The sequence below is a fragment of the Mugil cephalus genome, chromosome 9 (genome assembly GCF_022458985.1).
Source record: "Mugil cephalus isolate CIBA_MC_2020 chromosome 9, CIBA_Mcephalus_1.1, whole genome shotgun sequence".
Classification (NCBI taxonomy): Eukaryota; Metazoa; Chordata; class Actinopteri; order Mugiliformes; family Mugilidae; genus Mugil; species Mugil cephalus.
Window position 1 is genome coordinate 3,664,598 of NC_061778.1, and position 24,975 is coordinate 3,689,572.

Consider the following 24,975-nt stretch of genomic DNA (forward strand, 5'->3'; position numbering starts at 1 on the left):
CAGCTTCAAAGAATGAAACTCAGAGACAGAAGGATATATCAGGAGGAGGAAAACACATTCCTGCAACTCTTCTGATACATATTAATTGCATATTATGTACAGTATATTCATGCATATCCTTTTGTCAACTCACACACAGGAAAAAAATAAATTAAAAAAAAAAAGCTTCTTCCGAGCATGTCAGGCCTGTTGAGTGCAGAGTAGTTCCTGAATTTTGATGAGCGGCGACATAATGAGCGAGCAGCATGAGTCGTCTTAGTTAATGGTTTATTCAGTGTTTCCAGAACTGTTGGGAGGGCTTTCAAGCAGATAGTGTTCTTTTATATTCTTAGCTTTCAGCGTGTACACTTGCACGGCTAAGATTTCCAATTGTTGAACAAAAGTCACTGAGAATTAGAATGTATCACTAGACGTTAAGTAAAAAAAAAAAAAAAAGGGTTTTGCATATTAAACCTATGTATCATAACATTATGACCACCTTCCTAATATCGTGTAGGTCTCCTTTGTGCCTCCAAAACAGATACAGATACCGATACCGATCTGATACTTTGTGTAAATACACCTTAATGTGTATTGAGTAATATATTTATTTGTTTTAAACTCTGAAGTATATTGAGGTAGTGGCCTCATTTACTACATAGCCGAGCTAATACAACAACAGATCATCATACAAAATATGTGAAAATGCACTAAAATGAACTGAAAATGAATAAGTAAAATAATAAGACCATTAACTACTATAAAATGAAAACTTGCATCTTAATTCTGACTCATCATAAATGCCTCGTATTCTGTGTTGTGGTTTAACCTGAGTTTGTGTTTCAGTTTGTTGCGTTTAGTTACTTTCCGCTGTGTTCCTACATTACCTCCAATGACTGAAGTATCGAAAGTATCGATATTTTGATTTGAGAATCGGTTTTAGAGCATGAAGACCTGGTATCACCGTTTCCGTATCGATCTGCACATCAGTACTACATGTCTAAGTAACGTCCACAGGAACGAATTCCAGGTCCAAAAGTTTCCCAGCAGAACAATGAACTGTCACAACATGGTTAATGTTTTTTTTACTTCTCCCGTCAGTGGTTTTAATGTTGTGGCTGATTTGGCTGTCGTTAGCACAAAAGTATAAAATAACACTGTGTTCCTCCAAGTCTTGGCCCTGATTGTCCGGGTCCGTTGTCTGGCGGACAAACACTTTTAATATCACAGTCCCACAGATTTAAGTCGACTGATAGAAGTAAGAGTCAACTATTTGATATTCAAGTTTACCACTGGTCTGGTCTAGGTGGGAGCTACATGTCTAAGTAAGTTTCCCAGCAGAACACTGAACTGTCACAACATGGTTATTTACTTCTCCTGTCAGTGGTTTTAATGTTGTGGCTGATCGGTGCATCTGCAGAAACTATCCTACCAGTCTGAAGCTTAAACTTTTACCTCACGAGAGACATTAACGAAGGATGACAGAACACAAGACAAACACACTGAAGAGCAGCTGAGTCATAAACCACTGACCTTTAACGAAATAAACCTGTAATATGTCAAGCTACTAATCATCTGTGATATGTGCGGCGAAATAATCATTATAAATCAAGCTCTGCAGTGTGTTCCTCCCTCCTGAATGAGCTCCGCGCGTTACATGAGTGCAGAAATGTGAGGTCACAAATGTAGAAGTAATAAACCACAAGCAGCAGCGTCTCTTAGAGGGGGTAACAAAAAAAAAAAAAAAAAAAAAACTGTGTCAAGCCAAAAGCTCTCCTTTGGAAGCCAAGGCCTCTGCAGCAGCCAAATGTGTCTGGCAGGACATTTCCCCCCGCCTGCACTCATACCTCCAGCGTCTAGTGTCCCCACGGTGTAAAACCACAAGCTGCTGCCCCCGAGAAGAAAGCCCGGGTCAAGCTGATGATTACGTCAAGAGGACGCTGCTGCCAAGTGTCACTATCGCCGCCAAACGTTTTGCTTTTTTCCCTCACACCTGCTTGATTTGTCAACGTTCCTGCTCCCTCCTTTGCCTCCTATTGTCTGCACGTTCATCACTCCATCTCACTCAGTCGACTGCACTGACATGTTCCCTCTTGTTTGTTTTTCGCCGCTGCGATGCTAATTCCTCCCGTGTCTTCGGATGCCAAGAAGCCCCTCGGCCACAGTGATATCGCGGCTGTCGCTCATAATATCACTCAAAGGGCACCGGCTGATGGAGGCTTGTGTCAAACTAAATTTGTTTTTTTTGCGCTGCCCCTCAAAAGGAGAACAGAAAGGGTGCATGTGTGGAAACTGAGTTAAATGAATGAGGCAGATGTGATTTACAGATCGCCTCAGTAAAGAAAAGACTCTCCAGGTCTGTTACACTTTGAAAGGTTGAGTCCAAACCCGAGGTAGAGCAAAAACATTCCTTTTGCACCGACATAAAATCCCAGATTGCACGAGACCATATGAGGCATTTTATGTGCAATTAGCTTAAGTAACCGCTTGTGTTTTTATGTTCTTTAAACTCCGGCTCATGCACAAACAAGACCACAAAACATCTGCTGGGGTAAACTGTACGAAGAAAACCACATGAGTTTCCTTGAAGCCGTGACCGTGGTTCATTTTCTGGTTTTCACCTCATTGTCCAGTAAACGTAGGACACGGACCAATACAGAACAAAAGACACACACACACTCTTCAGGGACCAACACATACACATACAAAAACACTTCTAATACACTTCTCTAAATTAAATTTGGCGCATTCACTGGAACAGGAACCTTGGACAAAGTCAACAGAAGGCTCCAGGTCAAAGTAAACTTCAATTGTTTCTGTCTGTTTTGTATCTGAGTAGTTTCTTCTCAGATCAGCAGCAGCAGAGTAGAAATAAATAAAATCAGCATAAAATCAGGAGCCAAACACACACACATCAGTCATCCACAGGTCAAACATACATTAACACACATATGTCCAAAAATATCATGAATAAACTAATAACATTTCAAGCAGCAGTTACTCTGGAATAGGAGGAAAACACAAATACGTCCACATGTGCAAAGAAAGTTCCCCAAGTTTTATCAAATTTAGCAAGTGAACTATTTATCGTAGGTTTATTTTCCACTTTAACAAGTATGTATCCGAGGAGTTTTTCCAAAGGTAGAGAGCAGGATGTGCTAGCATCTAGTATTTGTATTTTTATTTGTTGACAACAGGTGTAAAAATCAATTTTTTGGAGTTACTCTTCTAATTTAGGATATGTAAGTGTTAAAATAAGTATTCTTTAATCATGCACCATAATAATTATGGATGTATCTGCAGTATTGGTTATTATTAGTGCTTGTGGGAGACAATAGGAGTGACTGTGGTAAGACCTTTCACCATTTACCAATAGACAATAGTCTGAATTAGCACGCTAACAGACGAATGCTAACATAAGAGAACCTGACTGCAGACGTCTCAATACTAATGGAACATAACAGAATAATCTCCAGGTGAAACTCTGCTTCCCAAAAGTTATTTGCTGCCTCTTCAGTCCAGCTATGGTAAACCTGCCTTTCTGAAAACCATATTTGAATTCAGCTCCACCCCCAGTAGAAAGGAAAGCAGCTCTTTTAGCGACTGCAGGAACGAGGGGGGTTTGTTTGATTTCCAGATGAAGAGAATGAGTCTGCGTTCTCACATTAGATTGCTTGTTCGTAAGCTCACAGGTGGGGGTTGGTTCACCAAAAATATCTGTATGGAAGTCAGTAACTATAGTCTGTTTACACCTCAGAAATATTCTCCAAACTGAAGCTGGACTGTGCTCGTTTCTCAGACCACCGGGGTCTGAGATGTGAAGGATTTTAGCCAGTTTATCCCCTGGAGTAGTGGAGGCGATGAAGCACCTTAACCTGAATTAGACCATGTCTCACTCAGTGCAGAGGTCTGCATGCGGGTCAAACTATTTCTTCAGAGACCTCGACCCCCAGTGGACTGTGAATGCTGCCTTCAACCACGTCTAAATATCACAGCTTTCATCAGACAAAATCTTTTTTAAAAGCCTCCGTTTCCAGCACACACACACACACACACACACACACACATAAAAAGAATAAATAAATTAAATAAATTAAAAAAAAAAAAAAAAAAAAGGGTGAGTGATTACAATGACTCATTTCCTGCTCCACTTCCTGCACTTATCCTTCAGCGCAGACGTACGGCATCTGTAACTCCATATGCATTTCAAATCCATGACTCATGCTGTGCCAGTGCTGAGAGAAACAGATGTGCTGGAGAGGATAAATATTTACCTGCCAGAAGATGGTGTCTATTGTGCTGCCCAGGAAGCCTTCTCTCGTCTCGGACGACAGGAGCTTGGGGCCGAGGATGGTCATGAACTCCTCGAAGTCAACTTGTCCGTCACCTGGCAAAAATAAAAGAAAGACTCAACCCTCTCCTTCTGAGGATGTGATAAACGGATCACCTGGCGAATGAAGGCACATAACGGAATATTAATTTTTATTTCGGGGTTATGCATCTGTGTTAATTAGCATGTGTCTGAACTGTGCTATATATAGATGAACACATTCAGAGACTGGTCACAGTCTTGCAGGTATCCACACTTTCTTTTAGAGTGAAAGGTAAATTCTGTTTCTGTCTTGATCAACTACAGCTGACGTTCCCCCGAGGAGCTGAACACTCTGAAATTTGCAAGTGTATCAAAGTGAAGTGAGAAAAAAAAAAAAAAGGAGGACACATCAATGAGCTGCTCCTGGATTAAATAAACTCATAGAGCAGGTATAATTGAAGCCTTCGGGGGTTGCAAAAGTTTCTCTGCAGTTGTTTTCTGCAAAGTATGGAGAAACTCCAACTGTTTGGCCTTAAAGGAAAAACGTGGATGTGGATGCTGCTGCTGCTGCCTTAGCAGTTTCATTTTAAAGCCAGCATCCTACAGATTACACAGCATCATCCACATTCACTGCTGGAGTGAGAGATAAAAACCTGAGCACCGACAAGAGCTACAAGACATTACAGACACTATATCAATCAGTTTACAGCACAGAGCTCCTGGAGTGCGAGTGAGGTGTGACAGCGCTGATCTGGAGGTCTGTTAATAGTCACCGGAGCCACCGCCGAAGCAAAGGCACCATCAGATCATTGATTCACGTCAGTGTGGCTGCAGTGGCCTTGAATTATTTTCTCTCTTTGTCCCAGGCTTTTGTCGTCTCGTGTTTCTCGGTTGTAAACTCATCATCGGCGCGTCTCTTCTTCCCACCTGCTCCCGTTGCATCTGTAAGATGAGGCTGGGACCTTGTCAGTCGAACGTTACCGATGCAGAACGACTCAATCTGTCCCTTCCAACAGCACCTCCGCTTCCTGCCTCGAGTCTGGCAGCCAGTCTGGGGCAAACTGGCACCGTAGCGTTTGATGCACATTGACTTGTAACTACGCACATCGAGTAGGGCTAACGCACAGGTACAGGCCAGATGAAGCAACGCACAGAGACTGAAGGGTGTCCAGACGGATGGATGACAGCGGAGGTAAAGATGAACTGGTAAAGTAAAGCTGTTGTTTAAAGCTCCACTGGAGCTTATTTATTGTTTAAATGAGTAATGTGAAGAGAGCGGTTCAGTCTCGGAGCTCTAATCTCATCCAGCAACCGGCGGCCGCTCTGAGTAAATCTCTCCTGACAAAGCTGGTGGTCCACTGGCCGCCATGCACCAAATGCCAAACGTTATCGACCAGCTGAGAAGAAAGTGAGAGGTGAAAGCTAAGGAGCCTGATTACTTTCTTAGGAGTTTGTGGAACCAGAACAGTCATGTGTTAAGAGACTTGATAATAGACCAGCACATCAGGACCTGGGAGTTTGTTCAGACTCGCCTGTGTCGTCAAAAAGGAGTTTATTGCAACTAAATCATTAGTTGCCAACCGGTCCAACACTTTAATGTAGAAGTTGAATGGTGATACTTTCACATGAAGCTACTATCGTACACTATGCATGAAGAGGATGCAGCCACTTGGGACGTCTGGGTGGAAAGTTTGGAAGTTTGGAAATAGTTGTGCTCCCATGAAGATCAGACGTTCAATCTTCTCCAGTCAAATCATTTGGGCGGGGCTTAAAGTGGTGATGGGCACAAGAGCAATAGCAGCGAAGACGTATTTAAAATAAGTGAACTGATCAATGTTTGAAATACTTTTCATGAAAATCTAATCCACATTTACTACTTAAGGATTTAAGGAGAAGTTCCTGCACATCCACCGTGCACGAAGGGAACTACTTTAAAAGGAATGATATATATTTAAAAAAAAACTGACCCAAATAGGTCCTTTAAGCCACATGAAAGCCTGGTGATCGTCATCTGGTATTTTACATAGAAAAATAAAAGTTTACTTGGATGATTCCAACATTTCACAGGACAGGACTCAGCTTCTGTGTCGGCCTTTGCTCCGTCCACTGCTTTTAACTAGTTTCCTCCTGCAAGATCAGTTTTAAATAAAGATGCAAAATACTGCTTTAGTTTAGCTTTAGTTAAATACGGATTAAAAAAAAACACTAAGGAATACAGTACAAACGTGTGTTGGCCTCTGTTGACATTCACTTGCCTGCAAAGTTTCGAACTTGGTGATTAAAGTGAAAGTCAGAGAGAGGCAGGGGATCAAGATCATTAAGACGACACGAGGGAAAGAAAAAAAAAGAAGAGCATGTGTAATCAGGACAAAAAAAACAAAAAAACAAAGGCCGGTCCGGTGCTTTGATCGGGGACAAAGAAGAGCAGTCACACCTCTGTGTGTGTGTGTGTGTGTGTGTGTGTGTGTGTGTGTGTGTGCGTGTGTATGAAGGGCACACGCAGCTCAATAACAATCACACGGATCGACTACGACGAGCAGAGCAGATAACCCGTCAGTATTTTCCACACATCAGCTGGACTCGGCTGCTGAGCTGAGGAGCTGAGAATCGATGGCTGTGAACGAGGATCTGATCCTCACAGCTGCCCCCCCCCAGACAATCTATTCCCATTCATCTGCTGATGCCCCCCCCCTTACTCTCCTCCGTGTAATGTCAGATGAGTGGCACCTTATCTTTATGTCAATGTGTTCTGGACTGAAACTTAAAGTCACTTTCATTCATTAGAAAAAACAAAAATCTTTATTAAACTGATAAATATCCATTAGTAATATTTAAAGTACTAGTAATAATATATATATATAAGTCCAGGATGTACTTTTACCATGTTTGACAACCTGTCAGCAAACCTTCATATAGATGAGAGTAAAAATTCTTTTAAGCTACTCTAAAGACATATTATTTTTTTGATATATTAACATAGGAAAATGTTTTTTCATGGTTTTATTTACTTAAAAGGGACATTAATTGCACATTAATCACGTTTATAGTAAATGTGCCAGTGTTAAATGCAGCTGGCTTCAACTACAGTCCTTTTAGTAAGATGCTTTAAGAACCATCAAAGTTGTTAAAACTGCAAAGGAAAAAGAGTCATTCATCAATAACAAACACATCAACCAGAACAATAGACGTCAACAGAAACAACATGCAGCTATAAAGCAGATACAGATAATGATGTTCACATAGTTGGTTCTTCTGAAGCCAGTGCTTCAGGTGGAGACTAAATGTATTGGAAGAAGTGGAGTTTCTTATGTCAATAAGTATTTTATTATTCCATAATGTAGAAGCTGCGTGATTTATTTATGTTATTTATTATTAGCACACAGTGATAAGATGAGCTTCAGTGTTGTGCTTGTTGCCTGGGTCCAACTCATCACACTATAGGTTAAATGAAGAATGATTATTGTTCATGAAAAGTTTTTCAAAAAAGGGGTTTTCAAGCAGTTTCTAATACATCTAAACTTTGACAGGTTATATCTATCTGTCTGTCTGCATTACTTTTAATGGATCTATTCTGTGAGTTGCCAGTTAAAAGATGCATTACAGTGTCTTACAGTGAAGGGAACACCCAGGAAAAGTTTCCTATATTCCTGCAGTGACCTTTTAAAACTTCACCCATAGTGTCTGGACGTCTCCCACCGTTCTACAGCCTCTGGTTGAATCGTGTTGATTCGCACCATGTTATTTCTAAGACTAAATCCTGTAAATCAGTTCAAGTCTTTCCAGTCATTTTATTGTCATTGATGGATAATTCCTGAGCAAAGTCGTCCTTTTATCTAATAAGAACTCAGCGAATCAAACAATCTCACAGCCTTTGCTACGTCTGATCTCAGATGACTCAACATAATAAACTAAAGCCCCCGCATTTTGCTATAAAATCAATACAAACAAGTGGGCTCATAAGTCATTTAAAGGAAAACGGGTTTTCCACACACACACACACAACTCCAACGAACTCAGATTCAATTGACAGAGACGGGAAGACAGGTGACAACCAAGAGAATAAATAAATAAAGAGCATCGCTAGTCACAGGCTTCCTGAGACAAAAGCTGCTGTGACCTCTGTCAGGTCCCTCCACAGCGTCGCCTGCTTCTCCGAGCTCCGGCAGACGATGATGCTCTGAGATCCGGCCCTGGGGCACGAAGCAGTTAGACTCTCCAGAGATGCTGAGACGGATGAGTCACAGGAAGAATAGAGGCAGTCGGACTTCCAAAACTCTCAAATTCACCCTTGAACATTTACAGTATCTCTGTCTCCGCGGCGGAATTGAAAACACTTATCAAAGACTCGGTGATAGCGGCACAAAGAATTTCAACATTTTCCCAGTGATCTCACATTTGCATATTGCATTTTCCCCCCGTTTCCAGCCTCGAACCGTTTTATCCTGTTTAGAAAATGACAGCCACGGAAACGGGGCTCGGCGCGTCGGTGCTGTCTGCGAGAGAGGAGCTGCTTGTGTTTGTGTTTTCTTGCTCCTCAAAGCCTCGACTCAGAGGACGAAAAGGCGGAGAGGACGCAGGTGAGGACTGCGCTGCAGAACTAAAACCTCAGCTGATTCAGATTTCGCTGCAGGAATCACTCGTGCAGTTGTGACAGTCAACTAACATAAAGGGCCACTTCAACCTGTAATACGTCACGTGTGCATACGTTTTACAAGTTGTACATTACTGTGGAGTGAGCACATAATGGTGCATGCATGAAGAAATGTTTAATGCATGACACAGAGGAGTGTGTAATCTGCAAATGTTTACAGTAAAACTGTACATACAGGCGGCGGTGTCTAAATATTCACTTGGTTTTCGTGTCTGATGTAACACAATCTGCACCGACCATTTCTAAACCTGTGTGCACACGCGTGTGAGTGTGTGTACATGTGACTCACCGTCCATGTCTAGTCTCTGCATGATGATGGCCAGCTCCACCTCGCTGGGCATGTACCCCAGAGACCGCATGGCCATGCCCAGCTCCTGTTTGGAAATGAAGCCGTTTCCGTCCCGATCCAGCACCTTAAACGCCTCCCGGATCTCTGCCAAGGCAAACAGGAAACGGACTCAGCGTCAGCACAAAACAAAGCTCAACCGTCCCGCTCCCGATTAGCAGAAACATAAACAGTCGTTCGTGTTAGTTCGCGACGGTGAGAGTCTTTCAGTCAACCTTGTTATTCTTCTTTCACACCATCCTCTGCATAATTTGAGTCCTCTCCTTTGGCAATTATACCTTTCTCATAACTTCATACTGCATTCAGGGAATCTGTTGGCATTTCACCCTCCCCCCTCATTCATCATCATCATCATCACACGCACACCTTTCCCTCCCTCCTTCTCCCCTCTATCTTTCTTCATGTCTGACCTAGCTTCAAGCTGCGCTTTATGCAATTGGTCTCGCACCACTGCCTCGAGTTAACAAGATCAATCCCAAGCATCGATTCATTTTCTCCACCTGCCGTCACAGTCGCTGTCACCTTTGCTCGGTCTCATGCTCTCACATTCTCCCGTGTAACCCTCCAGCGTGTCCCTGTTTCTTCTCTCTCGCGTTGCTCTGTGTTGTATCTTGCGGCCGGCTAATCAAAAGAGGCAGACGTCATAGAAGCGGGGTTTGCTTATTGTGTGTTAAATGTGTGACCTTCAGGACATTGATTCATTCTTCAGTCCCCAGCGTCGCTCCCTGAATAGACCACCTCTCCCACCGATGCTGCTCTGCACATTTTAAGTGGAAAATATCAGAAGTCGCTTTTAAAACAGAGACACATTCTCTCCTTTTTTTTTTTTTTTTTCCCTTGTTCGACTGCTTGCAACCCCCTGGGGTCTGAGCTACCCTACAGTCGCATCATAAACTCATACAATTACGGCTGAAGTGCGGTTTTCCGTATTTTCACTTTGATTCCAGTGCCCATGAGGAAATAATGCATGAGAACAAAGACTAAATATAATATAATAAAACACCTTATAGTGTCACAGAAAACACCAATTCATATGGCTCATAAAGTTCAGTTCATTTCCAGTCTTAAAATAGTTAAAATAGTTTGTAGAGAGTTCCAGAGGGGCTACCTCGACTTGGTATTTGGAACACGCCATGACTTAGAGGTTATATTTTGTTCATATTATTGCAAATCAAGTAATAAACTAAATGCATTTGGGTTCTGTGGGTTGAGGGGAGAGTCTTCTGTGGATCATCCCACAGATACGTGATCAGTTTGGAATGAAGTGAATTTGGAGGCCAGGTCAACACCTTCTTCGAGCTGTTTCTAAAGTGTCTTTGTGTGTGTGTGTGTGTGTGTGTGTGTGTGTGTGTGTGTCAAGCTGCATCCTGCTGGTGAAGGCTGCAGCCGTCAAAGAGTGTGTAATCCATATTAAATGCGTCGTCAAGTGCAAAAACCATCAAACGCTTTAATGACAGTGCTTCTCATGAGGGACGCCCCCAGGATAAGAAGACCGACCTTAGAAACCACAAATTAACGGCACCTCAGATTACAGCCAACATAAATGCTTTACAGGGTTCAAGTGGCAGATACATGTCAATGTCAACATCAACGGTTCTAAAATGACTCTAAAATCATCTAAAGTTATTATGACATAATCACCCTTTGACTGGTACTGTATATTCTTTTTACATCTGACAAGAGAAAATCGTGCATCATGAAAACTGTGTCTGCATGAGCCACAGGAAATTACTTAAAATGCCTTAAATAATGAGATGTACTTAGACATACGCTTCCTGGCCTCTTTATTAGGTACACCTGTTCAGTTGCTTGTTAACACAAATAGCTAATCAGCCAATCACATGGCTGCAGTTCAATGCATTTATTCATGTAGAGGCAGGAACCAAGCATCAGAATGGGGAAGAAAGGGGATTTAAGTGACTTTGAACGTGGTCTGGTTGTTGGTTGTTGGTCTGAGTGTTTCAGAAACTGCTGATCTACTGGGATTTTCACACACAACCATCTCTAGGGTTTTACAGAGAATGGTCTGAAAAAGAGAAAATATCCAGTGGGCAGCAGTTGTTGATGTGAGAGGTCAGAGGAGAATGGGCAGACTGGTTGGAGATGATAGAAAGGCAACAGTAACTCAAATAACCACTGGTTCCAACCAAGGAATGTAGAATACCATCTCTGAACGCACAACACGTCCAACCTTGAAGAAGACGGGCTACAGCAGCAGAAGACCACACCGGGGGCCACTCCTGTCAGCTAAGAACAGGAAACTGAGACTACAGTTCACACAGGCTCAACAACACTGGACAATAGAAGATTGGAAAAACGTTGCCTGATCTGATGAGTCTCGATTTCAGCTGCAACATTTGGATGGCAGGGTCAGAATCTGGAGTAAACAACATGAAAGCATGGATCCATCCTGCCTTGCATCAACGGTTCAGGCTGGTGGTGGGGGTGTAATGGTGTGTGGGGGGGATATTTTCTTCGAACACTTTGGGCCCCTTAGTACAAACTGAGCATTGTTGAAAGTATGCCACAAAGAATTAAGGCAGTTCTGAAGGCAAAAGGGGGTCCAACCTTTTACTAGCAAGGTGTACCTAATAAAGTGGCTGGTGAGTGAAAATAGTTTTATAAAAAGATTGTGGCAATCCCTCTTTCAGATAAGTCTTTGATAGCGTTACACCAGCCATGAGCTCCACTGATGTCTTGGGTTTTGTGTTACATGCTCAACACCTCATTGTACCTAGTTGAGTCAGCAGCCGGTTCACAAGATGCTTAACACGTGACCAACTCGTCAGTAGAAGGAGTCAGCCGGCTTCACCGTGCTTTTATAAGTACATATTTCATAAGTGTGTCCACAGATCGGAGAAGGTGTTTGTGGAAGGAGACTGACAGGCATCTGGTGGTTTTCTTTTTTTAAAAATAGAGGTGGCACGTCGCTTCGCTGAAGAGGACAATGTCTGCATGGCATGCATGAGCACGCTGTCGAGCACTGGGATACACGGTTTGACTGCATCCCTCCCTGGAAACGGACATTTTTCACGGGATAAACGGAGCGCGCACGTCAAATATCTCTGCACACTTTAAAACAGTTGTCAGTAAAATCCTCATGGAAACATAGAAACAATAAAGCATCATTTGTAATAAGTGTGTTTTTTTCGCTCAACAAACACACTGAGACTTTCTGACTGCTTTAACCAAGAAAAAAAAAGAAACTGTCATTAAGAAATAAGCCAATCAATCATCTGGTTATCTGCTGCGCTGCCTCCATTCCGAGCCAGTCGGCTGGCTAATGATTTGGAACGACCAATCGTAAATGGAGCGTAGATTAGAAATTGTGGCCTAATATTGACAATGGTGTGATGGCGCTAACTGCGTACTGCAGATGATAAAAGGTCACAGTCTCTGTCCACATCACATCAGAATAACTCGTTACCGCTTCCCTCAAACAGCTGCCTCTGAGCGCATTAAACCCCAGCAACATGTGGGGCTTATATACAAAGCTAATGATTATTTTCCAGGATGCAAACACATATAAATTCTAAATAAAAAAAAAACCTGTCACATCAAAGCCATACTGATTATTTTTTCCTGGGTGGAAATGGGCGTCTCATGCATAAATCCATCAGTGACTCAGACCTTTGTTGAGTGCGTCCCTGAGTCTGGAGCGAGTCAGAGCAGAAAAACAACACTGGCGCTGCGTTTGTATTCTCAGATACCTCCGTCTATTTCATGCACAAATGCTCCTATACATCAGCACTCGTGGCACACATGGGACATATTGAGCTGCTTTTGGCGCAGTCATATTTCAATCAAAGTAACAAAAGACGTCACAGTAGACGGCAAGTTAGAGGGAACAGGATTGTGAGCTGGTGTTATTTTTGGCTTCCAATGCAAATTCTTTTATCTGTGTCCATGATTCAGTTGACTTCAGTGATCTAAGGTGCATATTGTGGAAGAAAATAATAATAATAATAATAAAAAAAACGTCTATGTTTCTGTCTTTTAAAGACAGCGGAGTGGTCTGGATATTTTAAATAAATAAATATTATTACTTCTCTACATTCATTTTGTTGTTCTGGTACAGTTAGAAGTTTGCATTTTAGAAAGAGAGTTGAATGAAATGTTATTGCTGAGCATCTACAACAGAATATTATGCAGTTTTTTATTGTGTTTGTTTTAACGTATATATATATATATATATAATATATTATATATATATATATATTATATATATATATATGTTGTGTATATACATACATATGTATATATATATATATATATAATATATTGTGTGTATATATATATATATATATATATATAGTTGTATATACATATATGTATTATATATATATATATATATATGTGTGCTATTATAAATAGACATACAAATCAATATATACACATATGTGATATAATACTATGGTCGTCCAATAACTGAATGGTCGGTGGTTGGATTCTGCACTTAACACCAGTGTATAAACATAATAAGACAATTTATTTATATATGAATAAATAAAAACTCAAAGACACTGTACAAACACAACATGAAACAGAACACATTAAGTAAAATGATGAATGAACTATGAGAACAGTTAAAATGAACATTGTGAAGTGGCTGAGCGTTAGAACCAAAGAGATGAGTTTTTAAAAGGGATTTGAAGGTGCTCGGGTCAGAGCTGTGTGTGATGGAGGGAGAAGCAGCAGAGAAGACGCTGTCCCCCCAGGTTCAGGTTCAGTGGTTGGTTTTAGGTAGAAGGATCTTGAAAGTTATTCTTTGTTTAACAAGGAACCAGTGGAGATGTTGAAGGAACAGCACAGGGGGTTGACCTGGCCTCCAAATTCACTAGATCCCAAAATGGTCAATTATTTGTGGGATGATCCAAAGAGGCCCCTCCACTCAACCAATATGACCCAAAGTTTAGTATCCATTCTCTGATGAGATGGAGGCACAAGGGAGACCTATACAATCATAGGAAGGCGGTCATAATGTTATGCCTGATTGGTGTAAATTAACAGTGTTACATTTTGTGGAATCTAAACCTTGGTGTAAGTGTGACTGATGCGAGGGAACATTCAGCACCACGGACAGCTCCCAAAGTTCAACCCTAAACCAAAGTTGTCTGTTTTGTGATCTATCTTCTATCCTTCAGAGTAACTTGTTCTAATAGCGCTACTAGTCTCTCAGCCAGTGTTTCCTGCCAGCAGAGTCTGGTGACAAAGAATCTACCCGGCACAGGCACAAAAAGTAGCATCGGCTGTTTCGCTTGTCTCCATCGTTCAGGGAAAGCTCGGTGCTGATGAGCTGAGCAGACTAACCAACGTGCAGGCTTCCTGTCGCGTGGTCTCGCTCAGCGTGTCTTTTGAAAGAAGTGCCCAGGTGCCATCCAGGAAGGATTTCTTCGGCTGTAAACCTTTAATGAAATAATCTATTTATGCATTTCTCTAGAGAAGCCTGGCTGAATCCACATGGGATTACCACTGTGGATAGAGTTTGAGCTCAGCGTGTACCGGAGTGTCTACGTGCTGCTTGATTCAGCTGAATATTAAAGTGTCCTGGATGTTACAACGATCCAAGCATCTTGCATTTGAACAATATAATGTATGAGATTAATCTAATATTTTAAAACTATCAGGTCATAAGGTTCAAGCTTTTAAATCACCTTCTACCCGTGGTGGCCTGAGGTCACAGATACTATTAACATTTATTTGCATACAAAAAAAAAGAGAAAAGAAATGCCCTAGAAGTTTCTCCAAAAGTCACAAAGGTAAGAAAGGTCTCTGGCCCCATGCACCTTTTGACCTGATGCCAACTTCACTCAGCAACTGTGTGACGGAGACTGTGCAGAACTTTAGGAAGACAAGTAACAAGTAAGGAAACGAATAAAGAACCGACATCACTAAAATTGTTGTGTCCATCACAGAGATACATACTATGTAGACACCATCTGACTATGTTAATGACTTAGTAGAGAATATGTTACCTCAGTTTCTGCGGGAAGAATCAAACAATGGACCAGAGTGCACAGAGAACGGGAGGTGATGCTTGAAGCCTGGAGCTTTGCTGCCATTTAGTGAAGAGTGGACTATTCTCCTTCTTTGAAGCCGGCCCTTGCACCCTGACATGATTTACATAATGAATATGCTCAAACTGTCCGCAGTTAAAGCACTGAGTGAGGTGCAAGAGATGAACAAATTGCTCTCATAAAGGCAGCACTCAGGCTACGGAGCGAGGCCGGTGAATGTCTGGAACAACAGAGAGGCTCGATAGTGTGGGATTAATCACATTGAGATAAATAAACAGCTGCAGAAATTAAACGAAAACAAGAACGGAGACCAGTTAATGAAGTAGCCCTGGTTTAAATCTGATCGGCGTTTAGATGTGAAGGTTCAGGCTAAATCTCCAAAGACAGCCTCCAGTTGAGTGACAGCTGCGCCCTGACTGGATCACAGATCAGAGGCTCGGATCTGAAGCACAGCTGGGCGGAAAGCGACTACGCGTTCACAGACACCGATTAAAATCTGTACGATCAGACGAGCGTCTTGTGAATTCTGTTTCCCATAAACAGCAGAATAAAGAAACAACTGCTGTTGAATAACCGCTCGCTGCAAACAAACACGGTGATAAATGCCTCCAGCTTCCTCTGAGTGACTGGCATACAGTGCAGCAGGAAAGGCTGGAGGGCCCTGGTGTTGTCTCCATAAATCTCTGCAGGCAACAGCAGCTTCTCCTGAGAGGAGACACATTAAGAGAAAGCCACCAGCTGACTGACTGCACACTGCCAGCAGCCCACTGCTGCAAGCTCTTTAATGGCACTGGACAAATACAGTAAATTGCCTCTTTAAATATTGCAGAAGTGTTGAATGTGCAGAATGTGGAGGCTGTGCAGGCTGTACCGGGGAACGGGAACGGAAAGGGAGACATGGAGGTGTTTCTGATCACAGCTGCAAATGACACAACACACGTGAGGCTGCGTCTAGAAAATTATTAACCTGGTAAGTCCTGTGTTTTCTTATGTGGCCTTAAAAAGTCTGATACTGTGTCTATTCAGAGATTTATAGAAAAGCCGTGATACATATTCATCAAAACAATGAGCAGCCTGAGTCCTCAAAAAAAGCAACAGTTGTGAATAAAACAATTTGTCAGTGAGTGTGTGTGTCATTGCTATGGGGTGGGGGTGTGTAGTCTGGTCTGGTCAAAGTAGGTGCTACATGTCTAAGCAACATCCACACGAATCGATGCCAGGTCCAAAAGTTTCCCAGCAGAACAACGTATTGTAACAATGTTAGTTACTTCTGCTGTCGGTCATAATGTTGTGGCTGGTCGGCGTATGTGGTGATTATATGGTGCATTGCCGCAGAAAGTCTCATCTGTGAAGGGCTTTAAATGGACCTTGCTGTTGTAGATTTCACAGACAGCGCATAAAGAAATAAGCTCGACCCAAAGCATTTAGTTCTACTTTGACTGATTCACTGCACAGAAGAAGAAGAAGAAGAAGAAGAAGAAGGAGTTTGATTTTTCTACTGCCTCTAATTAGCCAGCGATTGACCTTTGAGACGAAGGCCCACTCACCCAAAATATAATGCAGGGATATACTAATATAGTAACGATCGTATTGACAGGATGCAATCTGTCAGTCACGGTGTTTTTAAATTGCCCTCATGAGGAGCCTCCAACCACGATCCATATTTTATTTAGTCTTCTTACATGAACCAGTTGCAAAAGGAGCGAGGAATTCATACGCTGCTGATTCCTTCCTGCATGAAAACTCGACCCTGTCAGACTATCTGGCGATTGCCTCGCACTGCGCTGCCAATTTTCCAGGCGGCAGCTTAATGTTGCATCAATAAATTAATATTTCGGAGGTCTGGGAGAGTCTAGTTTGTTTGCTACCTGTGAGGCTGCCACTGCTGACTCCAGCAGACTCTTATTGATCAGGTTCGTGTTGTACAGACCCAGGTGATTACTCCCAGACACAGAGCCCAAAACAAAGGGTTCATAAACATACCCTCAGAGAGAGAAAGAGAGGGGGAGTGAGACAAGCAGACCATGAATGCTGCCGGTGAGATAAGCTACGCGAAGAATAATGCATTAGTGTGATTTGTTGGCTCACGTGAGGAGCGGGACGCCGGTTTTTGTGGCACTGTGTTGTCCTTCAAAGCATTACCAACGATAAAACTGACGGAGGAGACGTGGATGAGCAGCGCATTTTAAATCAAAAACTGTCTCAGGTCTGGGTGTCTGGGTGTCGTTTCCAATACCACGATTAGTGGATTTGCAAAGCAAAACAAAGCCGGAGACTGGTTTGGGATTCTGCAGCACTCATGGGCTCGTTGCTCATTTTAATGCAGAGGCTCCTATAAAGTAAGTGTTCCGCCTAAAATTGACCTGCCTGGCTTTTCCTATTGTCCTCAGGGAGAGAAGGGGGGGGGGGGGGGATGCAAAGAATTTTTGTGCCAATGTTGTTCTTTAGCTTTTGGTAACTGATTCCTATAGTTGCTGCTTCTACATCCTCCTCAAGCTGATGTGAAGTGTAAGTAAACACAAAGCTGCAGTGGGACCATATCATTTGTATTCAGCGCCGCGTTTAAGGTCCGAGCATCTTAGGAGGCCTTTTCGCACCGTAGAGCTGAACTCGTGTTAGCGAAAATAAATGAACTGGAAACTGGAATGAAAAATGGACTTAAGCCGCGGCTAAAAACACAAAGCACGGACATTTATCCACAATCCCTACACATGCATAATGATTTAAACATCGAATTGGCCCTCGAATAAAGTTTTATGTTTATGTTTTTAACATATGGTCCTCATGTGAAGAAAATGTCACCGAGAGAGAGTGGATTGTGCACAAGGCAGAAAGAGTTTCCAGAGACGAGAGTCTTACCATCAAGCTCCTCGACTGAGATGCTTGCGAGGACGTCGCTGTCGCTGTCAGACAGCGAGCGGCTCAGGTAGTTCCCCTTGTAGAGCAGGCCTGCCGTCACATGGTGGAACGGCATCTTCTCCCTGAGAGGCAACAGAAACAAACATTCAGACCACAGCGAGGGAACTTTGGAGCCAGGAAGGAAGGAAGGAAGTAAGGAAGGAAGGAGCCGGGCCAGAGATTTCTCTCTTGGGATATTATTTTTTAGAATTAATTGCGAACACAAACACCAATTAAAAGCATGTTTCCAAACACAGGGAGTCCCGCGTGTGATGTTTCATGCTAATTGCAACATCGCTGCTCATGCAACGTGCTGTCGCTCATTCAGATTAACAACTTTTTTTTTTTTTTTTAAACTGAGATCTCATTTTTAACCAAACAACATGTGAATGTGAAACCGTAATCAGCCGCGCGAAGCCGGTTCGGCCATTTGCGGTATCGGTGAAGCTAAAACAAATTAACGTCCGAGGGGCACGGCGTAAACGAGGTCCATAAATGAAGCAGAACTCATTTGCTAAATGGGAAATCACAAAGTGAGACAGACTCGCATAACTAGAGGTAGATGTAAGGAATGTGTGCGTGAGCGTGTGTACTGTATGTGCAAATGAGTCTGAGCCAATTAATTATTCAGTGTATTGAAGCCCAAGGGCACCGAGGGGAGAATAAGATCATATCGGAGATGTGAATGACTGCTCCCTTCTGTCTAACGGGATTCCATCCAGAATGAGGAGTTTAAAACCAGATCAGGTATCAACACGGAAGCTTTGCCAAGGACCGAGTTTGTCTCTTTTAACAGTCGACCTTTTACTTTGTGCATAAGCGTCAAGTTTACGAGAGATTTAACGACATAAAACGTGCAACTTTTAACAAGGAACTGAAGATGAAAGAAGACACTCGGCAGCGTCACGCACACTTATAAACATCTATTTTTAGGGGTTCTCCTTAGCCTGATCAGGGCTGATCCTAATTCTTCATCTTGGGTCGTTGCTAGTTTCTGTCTATACATCTTAAACATCAAACAGAACGTGTGAGCAGTCAATGCATGCTGCTCTTATACAAGTATGTGGTTAATAAGTCGTGTTTTAGTCAATATTAAGGAGAAACAGAACAACTGTAAGAACAATAAATATCTAGAATACCTGCATAAAAATACCTGCCACTTGGATTTAATTTTCGACCAAAATGGAGATAAATATATATCTCTAAACACAATTATCACCACATGAAACCTGCCCTAACATTTTGATTGGCCATGCAGAAGAAGAAGGTTTTGACTGGCTTCCTGGTTACTGGAATCTAAAATGCATCCTAAAAGCTCTCGATTTAAAAACAAAGCTTCATGCACACAGTGTAGTGTTTGTGTCTACACTCAACATGAGAGGATAACAAACAGTCAGGGTAGAGAAACATTTCTTTAGTGAAAATTCAATGATTAATTCATGTTGTTGGTGAAAAAAAAAACAAAACAAAACAAAACAAAAAAAATATGAAAGAAAAGACTTGAAGATTTCCAACTTCAAGAACTGTCTCAGTATCAGGAACTGATGTTGATGTTCGATACCACCGGTTTCCTTACAGATCCAATACTGAATAAAATTCAGGCTGGTATCAGCGACACTGATCCGATTCCGATACTTTGTGTGAATACTAATGTGTGTGGTAAACCTAAAGAAAAGAGTGTATTTCAAATCATATCTTCATAGAGAATGCAAGACATCAGAGTCATTTATTTATTTATTTTAATTAATGCCTCGTATTCTGTGTTGTGGTTTAACCTGAGTTTGTGTTTCACAAGGTTTGTTGTGTTGCCACAACTCAGTAGTTTAGTTACTTTCCACTGTGCTCCTACATCACCTCCAGTGACTGAAGTATCGGAAGTATCGATATTTTGATTTGAGAATCGATTTTAGAGCATGAAGACCTGGTATCGATGTTTTATCACAGATCCTCCACTAACGTACAGCACATGCAGGACTGTTCATACCAAAATAAAACTGTCATAATAAAAGATAAAAGTAATAGAAATGTGACAGGAACAGATTAAAGTTTAATGAGTGTGCAGTTCAACTGATACAGGCAAAAATAGCAGTTTAGACACAGAGTTACATATATATTCTTAGTGATGACGGACAATGATGTTTCTAATTTGTTAGCAGTCGTTAATAGTTATTTATGTTTTATTTTTGCCTTTATATTTTATTTTTGCCGGTCTGAAAGCTCTCAGCTCTGTCGCTGGCTCACATTCAACCCGACCTCTGCATCTTTCTAGTTTGTCAGCTCAGTGAACATGCGCGTCTGTTATGACCAGCTCTTTCTAGCGCGTAATGCCGAGATTTTTCATTTCCCAATTCATCAATTATTCAAACATCTCTCAGCTGTCATTTTGGTTAATACAATCATCCCTCTCATTGGCTGTTTTCTTTTTTTTTTTTTTTTTTGCGTACGGTCATCTGTTTGACACAGCTGTGTAGCGTCCTCGGTCTGAGCTGCTGCTCGCGGAAATATTGATGAGAATGATTCACGGAGCAGCGGCAGGTTTTACATACACCGACTTCATTACAGGAAACTCTCCAGGAGCAGAACACCGTGGGCTCACTGTTAAATAAATGAATAACTTGAATGAATGAATGAATGAATGAATGAATGAATGAATAAATGGTAGCTCAATTTTTTGGTTTTATAACAGCAAAAATAAATAAATAAATGAAGAGCTCTGCGTGTTCCATGTATTCTCTGTGTGCGCTCACCCTGTGACCGTGAAGGGAAATTATAGCTTTCATTGTGAGTTGTGTCACGTTTCTGACGCCTTTGACTCTGCATTAAATAATCTGTTTACAGGGATAAAAGCTCGAAGCAGAGGGCGACACATTTTAGTGACAAGAGCCAGGGTGTTGTTGAAGACTGTACTTGGTCGAGCCAGAGTGTGTCCTCATTTATTTCCTGTTAGTTTTAGGTTTAATGTGATTATCTGGTTAGTCGGTTACTTAACGAGATATGTGAGCAGACCGATCAGGCATAACATTATGACCACCTTCCTAATATTGTGTGGTTTTCCCTTGTTGCCTCCAAACCAGTTGTGACTCATCAGAGAATGAACGTGGGTTTTCTGAGGGCGTCCTGTGGTGTCTGGAAACACAGTCTTGTTAGTGGGGGGGCCTTTGGGTCCTATGAATTAAGGGGAGGGGCCTCTGTGGATCATCCCACTTGATAAGTTTGGGATCTAGTGAATTTGGAGGCCAGGTCAACACCTTGTGTTGTTCTTTATGTTTTCTGAGTTGTTCCTAAAGCGTTTTTGTGTGTGTGCTTGTGTCAGGCTGACACATGGTAGTGTCATTACCATGACGTGGGGGCGTCTGGTCTGGTCTGGTCTAGATGGGTGCTACATGTCTAAGTAACATCCACACCAATGAAAACCAGTTTCCCAGCAGAACACAGAATTGTTTAAATGGTTTAAATGTTATTTACTTCTCCTGTCGGTGGTTTTAATGTTATGGCTGATCGGTGTACATCCCATATGCATCCTAGTACATGTTCTGTTCTAAATAGATCATGTGGTGACAGTGTTTTAACCATTTATTTACCAAGTCCATTGAGTGTATTGGTTCTTAAATCTGATGATTCCCTGAATGTTCATATAAACAATTTGAGAAACTCTGGAATAAGTAACATTAAGGTTCATGAAATCATGGTAGACATTTTGTTTTTCTACTATTTTCAGATTTAATAGACTAAAAGATGATGAAAACAGATTATAACTGTGTTTGGCCGTAGCTGCTTCAGAACACGACGCCTCCTCTCACCATCACTGATCAACCCAAACTTCTCCTCATGTCACCGAAAGTGTCCGTACACACACGCTCAAAGATCCCTATCAAATTGAAGCTCTGCAGAGATGAGCTGACTACAAAAAAATCTTGTACTGTAAATGTTTTTTATTGTTTGTCTCATACTTAATGTGCAGGCACAGCAGGAGTGAAAGGAAACTGCTGCATCTCCTGACTGTGCAAATAGCACTTAATTCAAAGTTAAATAAAATCGATAGGGAAAGAAGTACAAACAAACAAAAAAAAAAGTCTAAAACTATAAAGTGCAATATTTTTTACCAGAAATGTCGGTGCAAACAAAAAAGAACAAAGTGTCACGGCGCTATCAAACGAGTGAGTGGGTCTGAGGGAAAGGACAGGCCACATAAACGGATGTGTTTTTCCACCTTTCAGACTGACACAGAGACGTTCACGGTCCTCAGCATCATTACACTCGATTAAATTGATCAAGGTCTCCAGCTAAAGACGATAATTTGCCCTTCAGGAACAGGGCGACAGCGTACAGTAATCACTTCTAATCAGAACGTGATCACCAAAGCTTCAGGAGAGACCTCTCCCCGTTTTTAGTTTTTAGTTTTTTTCACATCTAATTGCTATTCCCCGCATACTGTGATTCGTCAGTTCAATAGAAGAAGAAAGAGGAGGAGGAGACGTGGATTGAGGAATATAATACTTAGATTGAGTCTCTGATAAAAGAAAAATGAGCCTTAGAAATTACTTAGAGATAAAATCAGTGGAAGGCACCAAAGTATTTTACTGAATGGATCTCTATGACAAACTGTGGAGCTTCTTTGAAGATAAAGAAATGATCTCATTCACATAAAAAAAATGTTTTAATTGAGACTGATGGATGGTGGAACCGCTCCTCAAAGGTGAAGGCCAATCAGAGTCATATATTAGAGAGAGTCTGGTCAAATACGGAATGTTTCTTTTTGACATTTGTTAAGATTTTATATACGAAAACACCACTTTACAAATTAATGAAGTTTGAAGTTAAGCTAGCCTTATGCTAACCTTATGCTAGCTAGCTATCTAGACTAAAGGCTTAGAAAAATAGCAGCTAGCATCATATATACTGTGAAACCCATGTGTGCATGTAATTTATGTCCATGTAGATAAACAAATTTAACTGACACGTAACTTTACCTCGGTTACTACTAAGTTATTATGGTTAGCATGCTAATGCTATAATGATAATACTAATGATAATACTAAATAACAGTAAGACTATTTTAATTTTCACTGTTTACAATTTTTCTGAGTACAGGTTCATTTAAGGTGAGTAGACGCTGGGATATTTAAGTGAGAGTCTTTTACATATTGACTGACGTTGGCAATAACATTTATAACATAACATAGCACATCTGCCCCATAGGGTTACACTGTACAATCTTCTCTCTGATGTATCTAACATGTCATTGGCCAGACTCTCTCTAATATACAGCTCTGAAGCCAAAGCAAGTAGAGCTCCCCCTGGTGTCTGGCTGCAGTATAGGTCATAAGCCCCACCTCCTCCATGGTAGTGGGCGGGACTTGGGCCGAACTAAAACACTAAATAAAAATACAAGTCAAATTATTATTACTTCTTTTAATTATAGTTTCTGTTACTTAGGTAGTTAATATAATGTTGATGATGCATGTTCAAGTTTCTATTGTTTGGATAAGTGTCCTTTTAGTTCGTTATTTGACGCTATAGAAACAGGATAATAGCGACTACTAGTTGCCATGCCGATCACTCCATAAAGTGGTACCGTGGTACTGTGAGAGTTACAAAAAAATAAGTGCAGTATATAATCCAACATTTACTTGTTACTGGTGGAGGTAGAGCAGAATGTAGTATTAATGAAACGTAAACGTGAGTGAGTCTGGAGGAAGTGTGGTCATGTCATCAATATCGTGGCTCCATGCGGCTCCGCTCCCAGACCGACCACTCCCACCGCCCGTATCCCCGGTAAAATAGCATCAGCTTGGCCAATGCAAAGAAGTGGGGATACGTTGTCCGTATTTATAGAGTCTATGGTCGAGTAGAACATGTAGTCAGACCAGAACATTACACTAAAAGCAGATGAAGCCCGGCTTAGTTTTATGGGATAGTAATATCTCATATCTTACATTAGTTTGAGGCCATTAGCTGATGTTGTTTTCCAAAGTGACTTTCAGTCAGCGTTTGGCTCAAGGACGGCGTCTGAACTGACAGGACACTGATGTCTGCACTAGGCGTGATTGGACCAGTGGCATTTAATCAGAGGGACAAGCTGTCGGTTCTTCTGCTCCAAACTTCAGCCCCGGAACCGTTTCCACACTGTGACCAAGTGATCTATTGATTTATTTTTTTAAGAGCGGAGTGACGGCTTGTCAGCGGAGAAAAATGTGGCCACAGATAAAGGTCTTAAGTTTGGTTTCAGAAGTATCTGGGGCCCCACCAGGCGTATGAAAGAAACCTTTCCCCCAATTAAAGATAAAAGTTCCTTCACAGACAATAACAGAACTACGTTAACGCAGCTTGACGGGTGACAAACTATTAATGCATCAGTGTGACACTTTTAATTGTTTGTTCAGATGAACCTGGAATGAACCCAATCACATGAGAGACATAAATAAAACCACAACCACTGACGTTCATGGCTCAAGGAGAACGTCTGCACGTGTACTGACATTTCAAGGAGAAGGCAAAGATGACGTGACTACTCAAAGGAAGCTGGAGTCATACAGTCGTCTTTAAAAAAGCTGCACGTACTCACAACAGATTAATACCACACACTAACATGTAACACAGAGCTGTGGTGACGAGGTCATGATCAGGACACTGAGCAACAGAAAGGACAAAAATATTCAATGAGTAACGAAAAATTATCATCCAGCATTTATTGCTACATCTTTTAAATTATTCATAAATGCTCCTTATCTCACACTTTCCTTTAAAGTGTAACTCAAGATTGTAAACTGTG

The 24,975-nt window shown here is 41.6% G+C and overlaps 1 protein-coding gene across 2 annotated transcripts in view; it reads right to left on the minus strand.

Moving 5' to 3' along the window:
- Positions 1-24,975, minus strand: part of caln1 (calneuron 1) — a 63,281-nt gene that overhangs the window by 33,835 nt on the left and 4,471 nt on the right. For both annotated transcript variants that reach the window (XM_047595091.1, XM_047595090.1), the window contains exons 2-4: positions 18,165-18,286; positions 9,232-9,375; positions 4,254-4,366 (exon numbers count right to left, since the gene is read on the minus strand). In XM_047595091.1, coding sequence (XP_047451047.1) covers positions 4,254-4,366; positions 9,232-9,375; positions 18,165-18,279 — 372 coding nt within the window. In that variant the 5' untranslated portion in view covers positions 18,280-18,286. The remainder of the gene's footprint in view (positions 1-4,253; positions 4,367-9,231; positions 9,376-18,164; positions 18,287-24,975) is intronic.